The sequence below is a fragment of the Platalea leucorodia genome (genome assembly GCF_965183815.1).
Source record: "Platalea leucorodia genome assembly, chromosome: 5".
NCBI lineage: Eukaryota > Metazoa > Chordata > Aves > Pelecaniformes > Threskiornithidae > Platalea > Platalea leucorodia.
This window is the reverse complement of record NC_138827.1, coordinates 62,897,707-62,917,476: the sequence shown is the minus strand read 5'-3', so window position 1 is coordinate 62,917,476 and position 19,770 is coordinate 62,897,707. Positions and strand designations below refer to the sequence as shown.

Below are 19,770 nucleotides of genomic sequence, written 5' to 3'. Positions count from 1 at the left end.
TTCTTAAAGCACTGCATCGGTACACATGTTAAAATAATCAATGTGGTGTTTGCTACGAAAATAGTTTTAAAATGAAATTCCTCTCTTTTATTGTGCATCTGGCTATGATTTTTGGAAAAGAGAGGAAAAAAATAATCAGGATTTTTAAAGTAACATTTTAGTCTGTGCACAGTATTTGCAATGATGCATCGGTTTAGGCCATAGTGGATCATAAGGATGGTCAGGTCAGTAGAGAATTCAGGAAAATAAAAAAGTGTTTGAAACGGTTTTACTCATCAAGGGTATACTGCAGTGATGCTTCTGTCTGCATTGAAAGATTTGATAAATGCAGAAAGAAATAGTGATGATGGGGGGAAGGATCATTTGTAGCCCATACAAAAGATAGCTTTAGGAAAAATAGTCTCCGATCAAATCACTAAACATGGTGTGAAAAATCACTGGGTGCAGTATTTTATTTAAATGTACTTTCTTTAAATAAATTTTAAGTTGATAAATACTGTGCTATAAAGTAATGAAGAGACTGTGGGGTTCCAGAGAAGTATGCGGATATTTAGTTCGTACATAGAATTACTACATATATACGGAGTTTGTCCCCTGCTTTGTAGAAAAAAAAGTTGTACCCAAGTATTCACGCTATACAAACACAACCACACTTTTAAAAGTCTCATTCTTTAAAGAGAGAATGTGTAATCAGCTAGCTAGTGCTAGGATATCTTAATCCAGTTAAAAAAGGGGCTTTTTAGAACATTACCCTAACTAGTCAGTCAATATTACTGTGTCTTTTCTTTTGACTTGCCTGCTGCAAGCATCCTCCTTGCTTTTTCAAACAATGAAGGAAACCTATTCCTCCTGCTTTGCACTGGTGCCTTGCTGTTGTTTCCTTTTCGTATGTCATCAGCAGTTCAGGTGAACTTTTCTCCCTCTGAGTTGAAGGAACAAAGTCCAGGAATTAGGAGTTGTTCCATTAGGACGTGGCCAGACACTGATGCGAGGACCAAAATGTTCCTGTTGTACTGGGGAGCAGGCAGGCAATTGAAAGGTAGCCTGATGCCCGAGTCCCTGATCATTATCTCAGGTCCGTAGGGTCAGCTCTTGAAAGTCATGTCTCAACATGGGCTATTTTCATCTCTGTTCTCTTCGCTTACCTTGGTGGACCCGCATATGGTGCTGGAGTACTATGCTGAGAAAAGGTGTGTTCATTGAACACACAATTTCTTTGCCCTCCTGTTAAAGTCAGAAGAGTTAATCCAGATTTCTTCTGGTGCGATAGAGAGCAGACTTAGGCCTGTTAAATCTAACAGTTTGAGGGTTCCTTCCTTTTTTCCTCCCCTTATGAAAGAAAGCATAGTAAACATTTTTTGGAGATGAGTTTCTGCATAGTTCAGGTTTTAGAATTAAACATTCCAGAGTCAGTCAAGTTAGAAAATGAAGCTTTTGCAGAGAGTGAGATGCAGAGAGGTGGTGACTTGAATTCAAGTCCTGTGTTCCACATCTGCAGTCTGTGATGCAGTAATTCGGGAAGTGAATTTGGGGGCACATATATTATAGGCATTTGCTTTCAGGTACTAAGCCTAGATAGGAGATTCTTAAGTGCTCATGCCAGTTTCCTATTTGTATATACAATTTTTATAGTAAGCATGTAGTGTAATTGGGCAGTTGGAGGTACACAGATGTGCTTTGACTTGACTACTGGAAACTACACCTTTATTCACTCGACGACTTCCCTCTTTGTTTTTTTAGTTTAGAAGAGAAAATGACATCTCTCCAACTTCTACCTCAAACCTCACATCTCTCTAAAACAGATGGTGTTTATCCTTTTTTAGTCCATGATCTTCAGCTGTAGCCTTCTAGATGGTTACAATTTAACTGATAGTTTTGTTGATGCTGTGCTGCTGGGGTGTTGAATGCAGATGATAGTTCTACATACATATTGTACTGTGAGAACTGTAGCAAAAACCTGATTTTTAGGAGAATAATTCAGATTTGGGAAACTTGATGCAAAGCTGGAAAATCATGCATCTTTCTTTTCTCTTTTTATGTAGAAGTTACTATATAAATTTGATGTGTGTGAAGTACTGAATTGCCAGCTTTTCTTCAGAAGTTAATTTCTGGTTTATTTGTGTGGGTCATTTGTAGGCTAAGTGATTTCCTAGGGAAACTGTCAACAGAGCGTCTTGCTAAAAACAGTTTCGTTATACTTCCATGGGCTGTGAGGCTAGTGGTGGAAAAAATGTTTATTTGGGTTTCATTTTACACCATTTGTAGTTATTTTTAATGAAAAGTTTGACTCTAAAGCATTTGAAGGAACCGTAGATAATTTCCAAATGAATTTTTACATTTTGAAAGTTTCTTATCTTTTTATTGTAGCTGTGTTGTAATTATTAAGGCACTTGTATCAGCTTCAATAAATGATCCTCTAGTATTCAGTGTTTGATCTCAGATGTTCATGTTTGAACTTGTACATCTGAATTTCATTTAAAAATGCATTCTCTGAGAAGATGAAGTTTAGAAGCATAAAGTCTGTGGAAGTCTCAGTGTAGTAAGACCCCTATAAAAACTGATGATTGTGTGAGAGCAGAATTTAGCTACTGTTTAACTCCAAACAGTGCTTGACTTCTAACTTAGATCTGATGAGGCAAATTTTAATGGTGTTTAAACCTGCTATAAAAACTTTGAATCTAAATTCTGTCTTTGTGCACATAGTTTTCACTGGAGCTGGGCATGTTCACCTAAAGGCTGAAAGAAGCCTTGAAAGTGTAAAGTCTCCTGTCAAAAAGCACAAGGGCGAAGGTGGTGATAACAGATTTATAGATGGTTGGTTTATGATACTTTTTTTTTTTAAGTTGGAACTCATCACGTGGATCAGCTGTTTCAGACTTAACAAAATCTGCAGAATTTACCATAACAGATGACTCTAAAGATGATTATCAGTATGAAGAGGTAATTTACTAAATTGATAATCTTTTGATATATGTGGTAGAGTATTCATGTTTCATTCTTTTGTTTTACTTCATCAGTCATAAAAACATCCTAGGAGAAATGATACAAATCTCCTTTTATAAAGTGTGGTGATGCTAGGCATATCTTTATTTTTCAAGAGAAGATTTAGTGTCAGTTGATTTGTTATGTTTTATTTTCATTTGAATGTTAGATACTTTTTTTTAAAGATACAGGTATTTCTATTTAGATGTTTCAGCTTATTTATAATTAATATTTCAGTAATATAAATTCTGTTTAAATATGGCAAAATATTACTTTAACAAGAACGAGATTATTTTCAGTAGTTGTACTGGGAGTGGAAATGGTTGTATTCGGAACGAAAGATGTATAAAATATGTTGATGCCTAACTTTAAATCATTTCATTTAGGTTCCATCAGATGATGAATTCAGTCTTCAGGAAGATGACGAGGATCTGTCAAAGGCTTTGCAGGCTATTCAAGAGCAGGCTGAAGATGCACAAATTTTAGTAAGAACTTCATAAATGTTCTAAGACTCTGTAATTCAGTTGACATTAGTGGCTTAAAATTTACACATCATAATTTATTTTAATTGTGAAATATTTGCATGGAAAAGATTGCTTCTTATTTTTTAGGTTTCTGAGGGTAAACGTATGCCACAGTGGAAAAAGCAACTTAATGTTTCCTGGGTTTCATCTTCCTTTAACTTTTGCGCATTTTATGTTCCATAAACAACCTGATATTGCAAATACATGTTACAAATGTATAGATAGATTATTTAAAATATATTAATGTTATTACAATGTATCAGTACTTTAGAGTTTGTTTCTTTATCTGAGTAGATGGAACGAGAGTGTGATCCCTGATACAGGAAAGAAACTGCATGTACTTAAGACCCACAGAAGCTTGTACTCAAATACTTTGCTGAAGAAGATTACTCATATATTGAAAATAAAGAATGGGCTGTTAAACTATGTTAAATCAAAATATTAATGAAATTATCAATCATTTCACACAGTTTTTGAAACTTCTTACATTTACAGTTTGTTTTCAAAACAGTCATGTAATAGTTCAGAGTTACACAATAGGATTGTTGTATTGCATTTTCCAAAATGTGATTTGCCTGAATTTACTTGCGTATAACAATCTAATGGAAAAGTGCTTTTCCCTGCTGTGTTTCTAATATCATCACTATCTTATAGCCTCATCAGTAAGCTATTGTCATAGTCTTTGTTTTGCAAAAGCATATGATTAATAATGAAAAGATAATTTTATCTGAATGATTCTTAACATCAAAATGGAGGAAAATGTACATTTTCTTCTGCACTAATGCACATCAACAGATTAGTTTTGTATTTTAGATAAAACTTTGAATGAAAACTGACAATACTGGAGTCTTACGTGTTTTGAAACTGAATATGCCTGAAAAGATGGCAGACGTTTTAAAGACTGAACATGCTTAAGGTTAACCAAGTAGTGGAAATTCTTAGTGTTCTTTAGAGATAACTGAAGTTATGTCTGTTTTACTGTGTGAGTTGACATTCAAATAAAAAGTGAAATGAGGAAGAATATTTTTAATCTATTGATCTTATGACAGTGCTATATTTAAATAATCTTTTACTTCTTTGTTGATTTGTTGAACTTTGAGTGGTAGGAAACAATATGCTAATATCTATCCCATTTAATCAAACTGAAGAAAGTGTTACCTTTCCTTAAAACAAAAGAACGTGTGTGCTTAAACTCAAATTCTCTTTGATTTTGCGTTTATGCTAATAGATGTCTGTCATCTTGCTTCTTGACTCGTTATTTGGAGGTTTCATTTTTTTCCCATAATTTTGAAACTGAAATAGTATTTCCAGCCTTTAAACAGAAAGACATGAATAGAAGAATGTTTTAATACACCTGCTAATTCCTTGACAGCTTTCATAATGCTTTACTGTATATTTTGTAAGGCTCAGTGACTAGATTGTTTGATGCTAATTTGTTGGAAAAAAAAAAAAGTGCTGCAGTGAATGCTTTTGGTGACCCAAGTTAGAAGCACTGTTTCCTGTGAATTAATCTTAAATCAATATCCAAACTCTGAGCTAAGAAGCACAGTAGAAGGCTGTCTTCACATGATAAATAATTGGTACACTTTTTCAATTATTAGCTTCTAATCTTGGCTAAAATAGGGTAAATTAGGTAATAACCATATCCTGGAATAGCTGCTCTGTGATCAACATTTTTAAGTGATTATGTATATTTGGTGTTCATAGTAACTTGTATACCTAATCCTGTATTAAAGATTGCATTTCAATGTTAGATGCAAATCTTTTGGTTAAGAAAATAAATTATATAGAGAAGGCACAGATCAAGTGAGCGTCCAAAAATATTTAAGCTATTTGCCAAATGCAGATACTCGAATTAGAAACTATGGATATTTATAGTAACTACAGTTTCTTTTACACTGTGTAAAAAGGTCAAGTATAACTAGGAAAATCTAAGAAAAATGCTTATTTTCAAACTTCCTTGCAAAATAATTAGCACTAATTACTAAATGAAGAAGAGCAAATGTAAGCAAATGAAAGATGGTGCTATTCACCTTTTTGTTTGTTTGTTTAAAATTGGTGAGTAGGAATTAAAGCTGTGTTTCTACAGCGTATATTGAGACATGTTTTCTTTCCTTCTGGATCTCTGCATAGGTGCCATCAAACTAGTGGTCTTTAAGGAGTTTGGTGAGGCTCCCTCACCAGTTATAGTTCATGTTTTTGTTTGGATCCCAACAGGGGAATGAGGGTGATGGAGCTCTAATCTCTAAGTATCTTTTTCCCCTAGTCTGGAGGTGAAATGGCAGCTGATTCAAAACACAGCTGTGCTGGGCAACACATGCTTTGGATAACAGTGATTCTGCCTCCTGTTCCTGTTCTAGTCATCATTTGTCCTTGTCAGTTGCAACTCATAATTTTTTTCTCTTGTCCTTGTTTTGAGACATTGTAAAATAATATTAATTATTTTTAAACACAAGCAATAGAATATTTTGCATATGAAGGAAAATTTTCTGCTGATACGGACCCTAGGAAAAGGATACAGAACTTCTGGAAAATGACACACACAAACAAAAGCTGGCTGAAACACTTTCTTCAGTAGTTACAGCTATGACACTTGTATTCCAGGATCTTTATTTTCTTAATATCCCAAATGATAATCTGGGAGATATATATCTGATACATTGTCCTTCATTAACCTTATAGTTTATGTAGGTTTGATTTTTAATTTGTTTGAATGTATTAAAAATCCTTGAGTTCACTTTTTATATTCTTTTTTTAGTTTAATAAGTTTTGCAAGAACATCTTATTTTGCTTTCCAGAGAAATTATTAATTTATTTGGTGTTTATCTTTCTTCATTGGACAGAAATTCTTATGAGTATTGGGGAAGTCCTCACGGTTAAGCTCTTAGCAATTCATTTATTTTGCTGGCCATATTTGCAATCCTTACACTTAAAATATTTTGAAGATTTTAATTTAAAAAAATTAACCAAGAAATATTTAACAAATATTTAACAAAGCAAATATTTAGTTTGTTTATTTTGACTTAATGGTCAGAATCCTTTAATAACGTGTTTTGTCTGTATAGCTACTATAGGGTGTCTGTTTGCACCACACTAATAGATTGTATTTTCCTCATTTCTAAATAGGTAAATATACACAAAAACTTATTGTCGTGCCATTGTAAGGGTAGTCATCCAAGGTTAAGATTAAGTTAAAAGAAAGTTGTTGGCCTAATATCACTCTCAAAGTCTGCAGAAGAACTAGGAATTTAGTTCTGGTGTCCCGAGGCCCTGTTCCAATACTGTGCCTGTTAGACTGCATTCATTTTTCTGTATATTGTTCCCTGCTCGAGCTTTGGTTCCTGAAATGATTCTCAGTGCTAGTATCTAGCTAATAAATTCTCTTCTGCACAGATGAAATGAATTCCTATCATATTTCCATTTATTAAGGGAATCAAGCTGTGTCATTTCTTCCGAAGACTGGCTTTATAGATGTGTTTGGGAAACTACAAGCAACAATATTAGACATTTACGTCACTTAGAATAAAGAAAGAAAAGAAGCAAGAAAAGGGATGCAACTGCATGTCTGCAGATGTACTCTTTGGTTCTTGTACTACCACAATTAGAAAATAGACCTGTCTGATGTACTGTATCTCTAATATTGAAAATATGCTAAATATTACATTGCACTTGGCATATTGTATTATTCATTATACAGTGTTACATGGCCTTGATCGTACATGTACAATTCTTTGTTTATATTAGATAGGTTGCTTGAATTAAACACAACATTTTCTGTATTATGCAAAATGGCTATGAGATTTTCCAGTGCAGGGCATGCTGCGTGTTTTTATTTTATCAAGAGAAATGCCTTTATCTCCAGGTAATTTATGCAGTCATGTTGATAGAGATCCCACTAAGGGCATGAATAAGCCAGAAATGGATGGAGTTATCAAAAATCACTGGCCAACAGATTCTTTTTTAAATGGACGGAAGAAATAATTTGCAGTCACAGCCTTTAGCATGTCTTGATGAATGTCTCACTGGAATTTTTTTCAGTTTTGCTAATATTGAAATGAAGAAAAGAAGGTAGGCATGTGTGGAAGTGGGATTTTTTTTTTTTAATAATGTGTAGCTCCCATTATCGTAGAATCTGAGTTTCTTTCAAGAGTGCACTAAGTGATAGTTGTAAAGCTCAGGTTTGTTCTGTCATCCTCTCACCAGGAGGACAGGCATCTGCAGTATCTTGTCTTAGCAGCCTGTGTTGTTGAGCAAGTCCATTGTAGCATTGTGCCCATGTGGGGTTCCCAAATGCTGAGACCCTCATATTTAGGTGTGTCAAATAATCCATTTAAAGTCTGAATTAAGGCCACCTCTTTGGCTGCCAAGTTGTGGCAGTCTCTCTCATCTGGTTATCTTTTAATTCATTTTGTGGTGGTGGTGGTGGCGTGTTAGTCTCAGACTGGGTCATATTTTACTTTTTTCATACCTCCTTGCATCTTAAAATCTCTCTAGGAGAGCTTAATATCAGGCTATGCACTGAGTGGGCTGAGTGAGGTTCGGTGAAGGAAAGAAATCTGCATTGCAACAGAAAGCTGTGAAAGGGATTTTTTTTTTTTTTTTCCTTTTCTCTGTAGTAGGATTGCTCTGTTTTGTTTTGATTCTGCTTTTGGTAACTGTGCTTGACCCATGAGCTGATCTTATCTGAATAGCTGTCTGTCTTGGTGGCACTGGAGGAGCTGCGTATGAAGCCTCAGTGCACCATCTGCATTCTGCTAACACTTGTAGCAATGTTGTCTGGCAGCTTCATTCAGTGTCTGCATATGGATGTTGAGAAGAAAAGGGAGAACTGATCTTTGTGAGACTTCTTAAGAGATCTAATGATGGAGATGCAGTTCTTTCAGTCTCTCTATTGCATGCATGATTACAAAAAGAATATAAGCCATTTTACTATCACCTTGGACTTTTGCATTTTTCATTAGATGAAGTACTGATTTTTCTCATCAGTAGTTTTGAAGGGTGCAGGAGTATGAGAACTAACATTTTCTCTCTGGTCAGTGACGGAACATCATCCATTAGTTTAAATAGTTTCAAGTCCATATGAGATTGTCAGGTTCAGAATACTTGCTTAAATCAGGTGATTTTTGAGTTATTTCTCTAACTTTTCACAGACCTGGCCAATGGAAGGATCAGTGATTACAGATCTTATCAGTAAAGACAAGAAAAACATTCAGCTGTACTCCAGCACATCTGTGACTTTAGATGACTTCAGAAATAGAAGGTATGATAATTACACTTCTCTTGCAGGTTTAATAATAATTATCAAATTTTAATTTCAGGCTTTGCAATCAGTTCTGACTTCTGAGAAATCGGTGTCTGAAATACCTGAAGCAATGGATGACGACTTCTGCAATTTCCTGGTCAGACTGGGAATGTCCAGAACCCTTGACTGCTTCCAAACTGAATGGTAAAATATTTTAAGTGGTGATGTTACTTTGAGAATTAGGAAAGAGATGCTTAGGATTCAAATATTTCTAGTATTTCAGGATATATTTCCAGAAAACTCCTCTGAGTACAAGTCATTCTTAAATACATTAAATACCTAATAAATTTATTCATGTTGAGAATGAGTATTGTTTTAAAACTACTGGTTTTTATTGTTTTAAGGACAGACTTCAAAGAAAGCTGAGTCCAGGGATCACCTAAACGGGTATCTTTGAAGGACTGTATGCATTTCACCTAGCTCTAGACATTTACAAGCCTGAAGTGCTCACCTGAGGTGTCTTTTGTGACCAGTAAAGAGAAATACTCATTTTCAGGATGCAACTCAGCTGAGTTGTTTAAGCCATTTCCTTTAATCTTAAAGGAAATTCAATTATATTTTTTTCAAGTATATTCTGCTCTTCACTGACTACCAATGGAAACTAGAAAACAGCTGCAGTGCAGAAGTCGTCATTGGATCAAATGAGTCCAATGCAAAATGACCAGCATTTCATTTCAGCAGTGCTGAGAAACCATATGGTTTTGTTATTTTCTTGCTTTCCAGAACCTGGTGCCTGCTTAAAAACTGAATGTTTTGTAGTGTGGTATAGTATTTTCACCTTACTTGTTTGGGTACTTTTGGACATTCATCATAGGTACCTTGTATTTTGAAGTAGAATAATCACAATTTTTGATACTTTGTAATTTTTGGTACATCAATCAAAATAATATGGTTGGTTAGTTTGTTTTTTTTCTTTTTAAAATTTAATTCATATAGTAAACAGAAGACTAAACTCTTGAGCTGTTGCTATCTTCTTTTTCCCAGCTTTTATAGATTGCAGAGATTTTGTCCGTACTTCTTGCAGAAGTTTAAAAATGCAACTTTGTCTAAATACTCCACTTCCTCCACCTCCTTTTTGGAGCAAAAGGTTGTGCTTGTCATAGAGTCCTATTGGAATGCTTTCAGTTACAAGCTTGCTTTGAATCTGCAAGTTACATTGGAAAGATTCTGAGAAGTGGAAACACCTCTCTGAATTATCTTGTAGTCAGCCTTTAAACATCAGAGGTTCAGAGATTTATTTAATAATGTCTTTTGAAATTGTTTAATTTGAAAATTAGTAAATTTGAAAAGTTAGAAACATCTTTTTTTTTCCTACAAAAGCCTTGAAGCTTTTACATTTTCTCAGAAGTATTCTCTAATAAGGAAATCATTGCTGTTGTTTGCAAGACTGTGATCTTATTAGTGTAGAGCTCACCAATCAGGTGTTGCCTTTGGAATTAATAATGATCTGTTTTTTGATAGCATAACAATATGACTTAAATGATCCCTTAGAGAAGGGGCACTATAGTTCTGTATTCTTTTTCAACAAAAGAACTGATATGAATAGCGTTAAGCTTGAAGCAGTTTAACAGTTTTTATGGAAAATATAATTAATACTAGACAGATATAAATAGTGACCTTTTTATGAAACTACAGCTTTCTTTGAAGCACTTAGAGTCTGAATTTATATCAATGGCAAAATTCAAATTGCTTTTTAACAGAGTAAGAGCAGGTCTTAGCAGGCCCTATCTTGTAAATCCTTACTATACATATATTTTTTTTCTCTATAAGTAATTTCAGTAGCATTACAAATGAGCTCAGCATGTCAGGATCTAATCTTACTGTATTGAGACTTTTTCTGCATTAATACCTTATTTCAAAATGTTTCATGTTGGTTTGAAATGGATAATTTACAATATTAATGAAAGTGAGAGGAGATTAGTGTACTCAGGTTCCTCATTATGTATTGGGACGAAACTCTCGCTCTCATGCTGTGGTGATCAAGTACTAATGGAATTTAAAATGAGAAATTAATTAACGTAGGGAAAATCTATCAAAAGGTTTGCTTTGAAATAATTGTCTGTCTGAGATCTAAAGGTCACTTATATTGGACCAAATTATCTGTGTTTATTTCAGAGTTTGAGAAAACATTCTGTTGTTCTACCCAGCTGTATAAAATGTCATGATTTGATTATGTTTTATTTTAAGCCAAACCCACTCTTTTTCTATGATGTAATGAATAATTTTACCACACTTGTAGTGATTTTTTTAACTTAAGTATTTTTTTTTGCACATACAGTTTTTTCTTCCGGTTACACTTTAAGGAACTTAAAATTAGACTTGAAATATTTTTAGAATATCTAATTTATCATTAAATTTTCTATTCCTTTGATATACAAGACTTTACAGTGCTTTTGTTGCTTATTAAAGATACTGGATTGACAGCTTTGGAGTATGAAGTGCAAGGGCTGATCAACTGTAAATTCATGCATCTGACAGTCTATACCTCCTAATCCCAAAGAGCTCACTGCTGCTGGCAGCACGTTGCCAGTCTGATGAGCAGATGAATCATTTGCTGTTCACACATATGCACAGAGCTATCACTGCGATTAGTTAGTACACTCATTGGACTGGTGATCTCTGACTAAGTGTTCCTAGAGACCTGGCAGTGTTTCAGCTTGTGAGTAAAAGGAGAGCTGCAGACTAATTATGGAAACATGATTTGAAAATTCTTTTCTGTTTGATGTGGTTAAAATTAAGAATAAACTTACGTGACCAGGCAAGGTTAAAAGCTATGTCTGTCTTGTGTATGCCATGCAAAGATTGCCTGGGTTGTGCATAACGGAGCACGTGCAACAAAGCTACTATGTCTTCTCTGAGCATAAAGGTAGACTCGTTACAAAAAAATTCCTTTTTGCAGAATGAAGAAAACGGATATAGGTTGTGTCCCTCCATGTCACAACTCCCTGAAGACAGTGGAAACAACCTGCTTATTTCACGCAGACCTAAGCTTCGTCTGCTCTGTGTCCTCTTTGGCCTGGAAATCATATGGTCACGTTATGTGTCTTGTGCTCCAAGTTCATAAATCCAGAGAGAAATGAGAGTTATCAGTTCCAGGACAGCATCACACTAAAACAGATTCAGTTTTTGGATTAGAACTGACTCAGAACACAAGTGAAGTAACCTCAAGTTTGATTTGTAAAAAGCCATGTGGACATATCTGCTTTCTTAACTGCATAACATAATAATATAAATTTTCTACTTATGTGGTATAATAGATTGAAGGAGTACACTAGGGCAAAAAGGTGCTTTATTTTTCTGTGCTTATTTCTTTCTTAGCCTTCTGTTGAAACTGTTCAAGAGGTTATCAGTTGGAATGATAACTTTCAGTAAGAAGTTCTTGTAAAGGCTAAAACTTGAAATTTTAATCCCTAAATGTAACTCTAGGTGAGTTACCCCTTGGTAAGGGATTATCCTGAGCTACATACCAGTTAGTTTATTGCAGGGCCTCTCTGCAATCTGATTCCTTTAGAACTCTTAGAAACTTGAATTCAATGTAATATATATAGTAATAATGTATTATTTTTAGTCAGTCTGCACTGGGCTTTGATCATAAAATCATAGTTGACCATCTGTTCCTTAGGTTTCCAGATGCTTAGTTAATTTTAAATAGTGATTCAAGAATAATAACTCAGTTCTGAAAAGCTTAGAAAAATACCTGTGTGTGCATGGAACTAACTAATTTAATTTGCATCACAGTTCCCTTCTATAATGGAAAGAAGTGAGAACAATAGCTATTTGGCAGTTGGCTAGGTATGTAGGAGTTCCATGAGTTTTACAGGACTAGGTTGATGAAAGATAATGAGATTTCACAATCCAATTTTGTTGTGTGGTTTTTTATTCCATTTCTGCTACATGCACAAAAGCCTTCATTTTCAGTAGTGTTCTTAGTCAAGGGCATAGTGAATTTATTGGTATTAATTGTATTTCATTAAAATTGCCTTTCAGAGTTCTTAGCTCTGCTGGAGGCTAAGTTCATCAATTATCCATGTCTGATGTGTCTTCATGCAGAAATTTGACGTTTTTCGTGAGGTGCAGTTAGGGCACTCAGTGGAGAAATTTTTCTGGTAAATAAAGGAGTATGTAGAGTTGTGATCATTTGCAATGAGAAGTGCCCTTATTTGCAATATTTCCGATAGGAATTGTACCTGCTCATCAGTCAATGTTTATTTGGAGGAGAAAAAAAAAAAAAAAAAAGACTAGGCTTCTTTGTTGGTATTAAAGCCTGTTGCTACTGTAATTTGCTTAAGAAAATGAAGTGATGATGGAATGAATTTTGCTTTGGACATGTTCAGTTTAACTTTTCAAAAACCTTTCATCTACTGGTGGTGAATGTGAGTGACACTTTAATTCATAGGGATGAGCATTCTCAGAAGTATCCACAGAATGCAAATAAGTAGCTGACCGTAGGAAGCTCTCATTTGGACATAAGAGTTTCTAACATTCCCCTTAGGTTTTTTTGGAGGATGTTAGGTAGAAGTTGCTTGTCAGGTAAGAATCCCTTATACTACAAACACTTTTTGTTTCTGCAACATGTTTTATTGATCTAGGAATGCTGTGCTTACTGTCTTCAAGTTTCAAATCTGTCCGAGTGCAGGAGATAGCATTTAGTATATTTTTTTGTCTCTAATTACTGCTGTTCTTTTCATACTTCCTTATTGCTTGGGAAAAAAAAATGCACAGATTCAATGTATTTTTCACCTGAAAAGGCAAATAATGTGTATATTACTCCTTCTAGTGAGTTCCTACCCAGAACATCTTCCAGCTGCAGTCAAGATCAGCAGGGAAGAAGATTGTGGGGCTATAGTCTTTATCTGATACAAATTATTTATAGCTCCATTGAGCCTATGCTGAACTGATATCATGGCTACAGTAGTGCACAATGACTTTGTCTTCAGTGGGTCTATAAAAGTTCGTACCAACTGAAGGTCTTGCTCTTCTGTCTTCCAGGACAGAAACAGACGAAGAAATAGATGTTTTGTACATACATGTACTGGATTCTGGAATCACCTCTGCAATGTCTGCTCGCACAGAACCATCTTATGCTCATATATGTAGACTTGGATCTTGGTGTCCTTTGAAATACTTTGACAAATACTGATAGCTTATAATCATTCCTTGAACAAGCACGATTCTGTAGAAGCATTTATTTTGTGTAGCGACAGTCACATTTTTTTGATCAAATTTAGCTTTTCTGAATCCTTTCTAATATCACCGCTCTCTTTTTTGTATAGAAGATACTTAGGTACTTTCAGTTGCTCTGTATTTAAATACTTTTAAATTAAGCCTAAAACGAATGATGTCAACACCTGCGCCCTTTTTACTGCCTGTTAGATTATTCTTAGCTTTCACTGACATCCTACCAAAAGAGGGATAGTCCTAAAAGATATGAGACTGATTGACTGGACTTTATTGCTGAGGGCTACAGAGATTCATAGGTTGCTACGCAGCATTACATGCTGCTCCAGATTCTCTTTTACTTCTTTCTCAAAATGCAAGTTAGTCCGTGCAAGTATTTAACTAAGTCAGCCTTCAGGCTTCTACATCATGGAATCATGTTTTCTCGGGGGCTGGTAAAATAGGTAAATATTGGTAAATATAATTAAATAAGGAGAGGGCAACATAAGTAAACAGGAAGGAAGGAAGGAATTTCCCTAGGTGAGCTCTGTATTCCATGTTGAAGATAGCTCATAGAATCATTCATCCAGGTTACCTGCAGCTTTGTCATCTCAGTCCTCAAAAAAAAAAAAAATCTTGCATATATTTGAGCATATGAGATAAAAAGGATTGTGAGTGTATACAAATGTTATTTGAACAAGAATATTTTTTTCTGTCTTTTATTTAAGCTATTTGGAAAAAATGAAGGAAAAGAACAATTGTTTAAATTGAAGTACTGTGTTACTCAGGACATGTCTTTTGACTATTATGAACAATAATACATTTTAGAATGAAAACCAGTGAAATAGAACACTGTGGTGGGATAGTACTGTTGCTAATTGTTAAGGATCATAAAAGGTAAATGCCTTGAGATGATAAATACCTTTGTGATTCTAGTTTAGGTAAATGCTAGCATGAGACGGGAGATATCAGTGAAGTGAGAAAAAGGAAACATGGAATAAAATATTTCTTCTTTTCTTTTCTACTAGGTATGAACTCATAGAGAGAGGTGTGTTCACAGCCAAAGATACTGGATTGGTTCCAACTGTATGTACCCGCAACCAGCAACTTGAGGCTGAGAATATGCGTTTGAGGAAAGATTTGGAAAGCTTTAAACTTGCTGCAAGGTATCTTATTTGGTATTAATGAAACTTTGATATACAGTAGTAAATGGCCAGATAAAGTAAACCCAAGTACTTAATGGAAATAATAAGTTCCTGTTTGTTATGCTGGCTGAGCATATTTTTACTTCTAGGTGACATTTGTAATTGAAGTTCAATTTTCTCTAAGCTCTATTAGAAACCTAAATCTTAATTTCTTTTATTTGTATTTACTGGGCTATAGAAAATAATTTTCAATATCCAGTAATCACAACAAATTACTACGAAGAATCACGAGAACATAATATGTAGAACTAGAAAATAAATGGTTATGTGCCTTTGGTATTAAAATACAGTACTATAAATTACAGCTACCACAAAACATAAACATAGGAAAAAAATCACTATACATTTATTCTTCATTTTTTTTGATTGCAAAAAATGTATCACTCTGGCCCTAGTGGTAAATGGTATGTCAGCGTAAATTACCATCATTGATGATACTTGTGTGTACGTTGTAGTAGCTGATTTTACAAGCCAGTTGTACTGCAGTCATAAGAGAGTTAAAATATTTAGCCTATGTAATGGAGATGCAATAATGAACTACATGTAACTCCTTTCTGAAGAATGGTACGTCTGCGTATGTATGTGTTCATTGAGAATTTACCCTGAGACCTAATAATGCACTCACTTTGGTTTTGCCAGTGCTTAGCTTTAAAATATCAAGCCATAAAAAAATGTTAACTCCATCCTTTGATTTTCCTCAAGCTACTAATTTTCATCTAGATTGTTACTTTATACGAAAAATAGCTGCTCAGATCTTAAATAATCATTGCTGCTGCTAATAACGATAGTCAAATTATTTTCCAATGGTAATGATTTATTACATTTTAAGTTAATAAATTAATTGGCCATAGTCTAATAGTTAAGTAAACAGCTTTAATAATCAAGTCAAATATTGTGTAGTCTAAATATACTGTTGCACTGGGAGGTGGGACATATGGAAAACATTCCTTTATTTTAATCTACAGCTTCTTTGGACAACGGATAGTTAGGGATTGTGTCTCTCATTTGAGTGGGAGAGTAAGATGCAGTAATGCATAGTAAAAGAAGGAAAGATGAAATCTGGTCCTTCGGAAATTTATTATTGTCAGCAGTAATTTTAACAGGCTTTCCTTTCTTTTTTTTATCCCTCTCTTTTCTTTCGCCCCCTCCCCCCCTGTATGAAGCAGAACATGCTATAACAAGATAATCTGCGTGGATTATGACTTGATAAAGAGTTTTCCTGGGTTTGCTGCATTGCTCCATCATTGTTTAAGAACATAAAGCTCAAAACCATTTCACCATGGTCATGAATAAGTTGGGTTTTTCCCATAAGAATGTCTATATAGTCTCCAGGGTGTCAGAAATTTTTTTTACAGCAGATGTCTAGTTAAAAGGCTGAAAGATTACATGATATTGTGCAACAGGAAGAAAGCAGGAGAGGGAAAAGACATTGCCAATATGCTAGACTAGCTGTTAAATAAAACTCCCAACACTCACTTAAGTGAACTGTGCTAAAAAAAAAAAATAAGTAAATCCATGAACTGAAACCACGCCCTGCTTTTTCACATTCTAGTGTTTGATGAAACCTGGTGGTAAACAAGTGAGTCATGTCACCTGTTCAATATTCCAGAGAGGGCAGTGAGATATAGAGCAACTTTATATGACACTAGTTAGAAGTGGGTAAATTCTGTTCATTGGCATTTACTGTTAAATACTGTGCTTATTCTGCATGTGCCGTGTTAAAAAACTATTAAAATGAGTCCTTCTCCCTCCACTTGCAGGGATAGCTTTATTTTCTTAGTCTTTCTGCTAATATTAGGATGGAGTATATGTAGATGTAAAACTTGGTTTGTGCTAATGGTCACTACTTCATTTTTCAACCTTTTTATTTCAAATAACTTTCAAAGTTTTCATTGATGCTAATGTTAAAAGGTCAGCACTTTTGTGAAATTCATTTCACTTGTTTTGAATAATTTATGAATTAAACCAGTACTGATTCTGGAATAATGGGTGAAATTGAGCATTTCAGCTGTATATACCATGAGTTAGCGTTCCTTTGTGTCTTTTGGATAAACCCTGATCATAATCCTCTATACTAAATCCATTTACTGTAGTTGCTGTTAACAGCATTTTTTTTCTTGTTCATACATTCAGTAACTGTAGTCGGTACCCTTGCTATGATAAAGCAAATCTTCTGGCAGGAGCCAAAATTACCTGGAGGACAATTTGAGTTTTCAAGTATTGTGAGGGAGAATTCACCAGTTTACACTGAAAACAGAATGCCTAAGAGCACTAAAGAAATGCTGGTTTGACTGGTTAGAAACCAAGGATTTGTGAGCAAAGAAAGTCTCATATTTTGCTCTGTGGATTAGTCAGAAAACTTTCATTGTGAGATACAGTGCTGTGAACTTGAAGATACAGTGCTGTGAGCTTGAAGAAAGCTTTTAATTACATTTGGTATTTCTGAGCTTGGTACTCTTTACAACCATCTTGCAGAAAAGAGATGTTATTTGGGACTTAGGCAGTATGAGGGCCCAGGATAAATGACTAAACCAATTATGTCCTGCTTTAATGTTGTTTAGCAATTGGTGGAAGAGATTCACTGTCTAGAAGCTAACTGTAATTGTATTTTGGGTATTTTAATATAGCATTTACATGATTGCACAGCAACTATTTGGGCAAATAGAGTAGATTGCAGACTGTTGGTTACATTTCACTGTGGCTTTTCATTATTTAAAGAGAAAATGACAATCACCTTCACTTCCTGTATACAATGAGTATATGTATATATTAGTAGGTTGTCCAATGTCTGAAGGCATCTTGAGATGCAACAAAATCCCTGAGTGCATACATTAAAAGAAATAAATATCAGCATAATTCTTTTACTCCAAAGCTAGTGCTAGTTATTACCTTAAGGTTTAGGTGCACTACTAATCTTTATTTAAATGATTTCTAAAACCAGACATTGTGTTGTGAAAGAAATAAAAACTAATTTTATGTTGGTTTGCCATGTGACAGTAGTTAAAGTATACCTTAAGTGTACTCCCTTTCTCTTTCTTTTGTCTTGAAGGCTACAGTTGAGCCCCGATTGATTGGTAAGGGATGTTATCTGCTGCAATATTTCTCGAGTGGAAGCACAGATATTCTTTCCAATATGAAAGAAAAAAACTGAAAACATCATCTCTGAAAACTATTAACTCTTACAGGAGACTAGTTAATTCATTGTCTTCAGTGATGATTTGTGTCATTCAAGCATTAATATTCTAGTAATATTTGCTTGTGAATTGAATAATAGATTGTAATTTCATAACAACATTAAACTCTGCCTGTCTGATGATTTAAAATAGCTTGAATCCCATGCATTTTCGTGTTTTCCTGTGGCTGGACCGTTTGTATTGCCCTTGTATTTGAACATTTAGGTAGACAACATAATGGTATATCAGTTTTAAGATTGTGTTAATCACAGGGACTGCTAACTGTGATACTTGTAAGTTCTTTAAACATTTAGGAATTTATTAGGTAGATGGAATGAAAGTTGTGTACAGCTTTTGACTGAAGTTTGTAACTCTGTTCAGAAACATCAGTTAGGAAGTTTAAATACTTCCATGTATCTTTCTGTCCTGATTTTTGGAAGCATGCTCACAAATAAACGCCCAGTTTACAGCCACAGTAACTGTCAAAATATAAAGCAATCCTGGAAATCATATTTATTACTACTGTTAGTGGTATCACCAGCAATAAAATCCTCAGCTGATCTCCTATTTCTGTGCCAAAATCTAACCATTTCTGCACATATTTCTCCACTTATACAATGAAAAAATAAAGTGCATGCTTCTTGTATTGTGCACCATATTTAAATGCATCTGTTTAATTATGTGGTATGTTTAGCACCCTTGCTGCTAAATGCTGTATAACCTAGATAGAGTAAAAGCGTGAGAGTATATGTTTTCTAAAACTGTCTTTTATTTCGATTAAAATTTTAGGGCTACAACTTGCAGCATGTTGGGGAATAAAGTCCCACCTAAATTCAGTGTGAACAGGGCATGTAACTCACCTTTGAAAATCCCTACTTCATTTTATTGGACCTTGCCCTCTTCTGCTATTTTTATCAAACTACTTGCTTGAGAAAATTTTAAATGGAGAGACCTGCAGTCTTTGACTTATATCTTAACTAAAACAAATGGATATTGGCTTTGCTATGGCTGTAGCAACATCTTTTACTCTCAGAACAAGTCATCTGCTTAGCTCTGAAGGGGCAGGTTTTGTATTCGAGATCTTATGGCAAGTCGGACTTTGAGAGTGGCGTCACGATGGAGTTGTTTCACAGAACTATCCCGAGACCACTGATTCATTTACCTCTCAAATCTTTTGCTGTTCATGGGAGCTTGAGCAGAATCATAATCTGTGCTTTGTATCCCATATCCTAAGTTACTCTGTTTCACTACTTCTGGTATTTGTGCACATGCATACACAAAACTATGCATGCCCACAGCTCCTTTGAGCTTTTCACAGTGTTGCTGCAGGATCAGCCCTGCCTGTTTTCATTTCCCTGCCAGCTTTTTCTCAGCTTTGACTGGTATGTAGTGGCATTAATTCACTGTGCTCTTCTTCAGGTCTTTCT

General features: G+C 34.7%; 1 protein-coding gene across 1 annotated transcript in view; it reads left to right on the top strand.

Moving 5' to 3' along the window:
• Positions 1-2,498: 2,498 nt before the first annotated feature.
• The window catches only part of SPAG16 (sperm associated antigen 16), a gene marked incomplete at both ends in the record, with an annotated part of 412,526 nt that continues 395,254 nt past the window's right edge, over positions 2,499-19,770 (top strand). Inside the window, 5 exon segments of the mRNA XM_082311439.1 lie at positions 2,499-2,539; positions 2,844-2,940; positions 3,369-3,467; positions 8,825-8,952; positions 14,994-15,131. Of these exon segments, the coding sequence (XP_082167565.1) occupies positions 2,499-2,539; positions 2,844-2,940; positions 3,369-3,467; positions 8,825-8,952; positions 14,994-15,131 (503 nt within the window).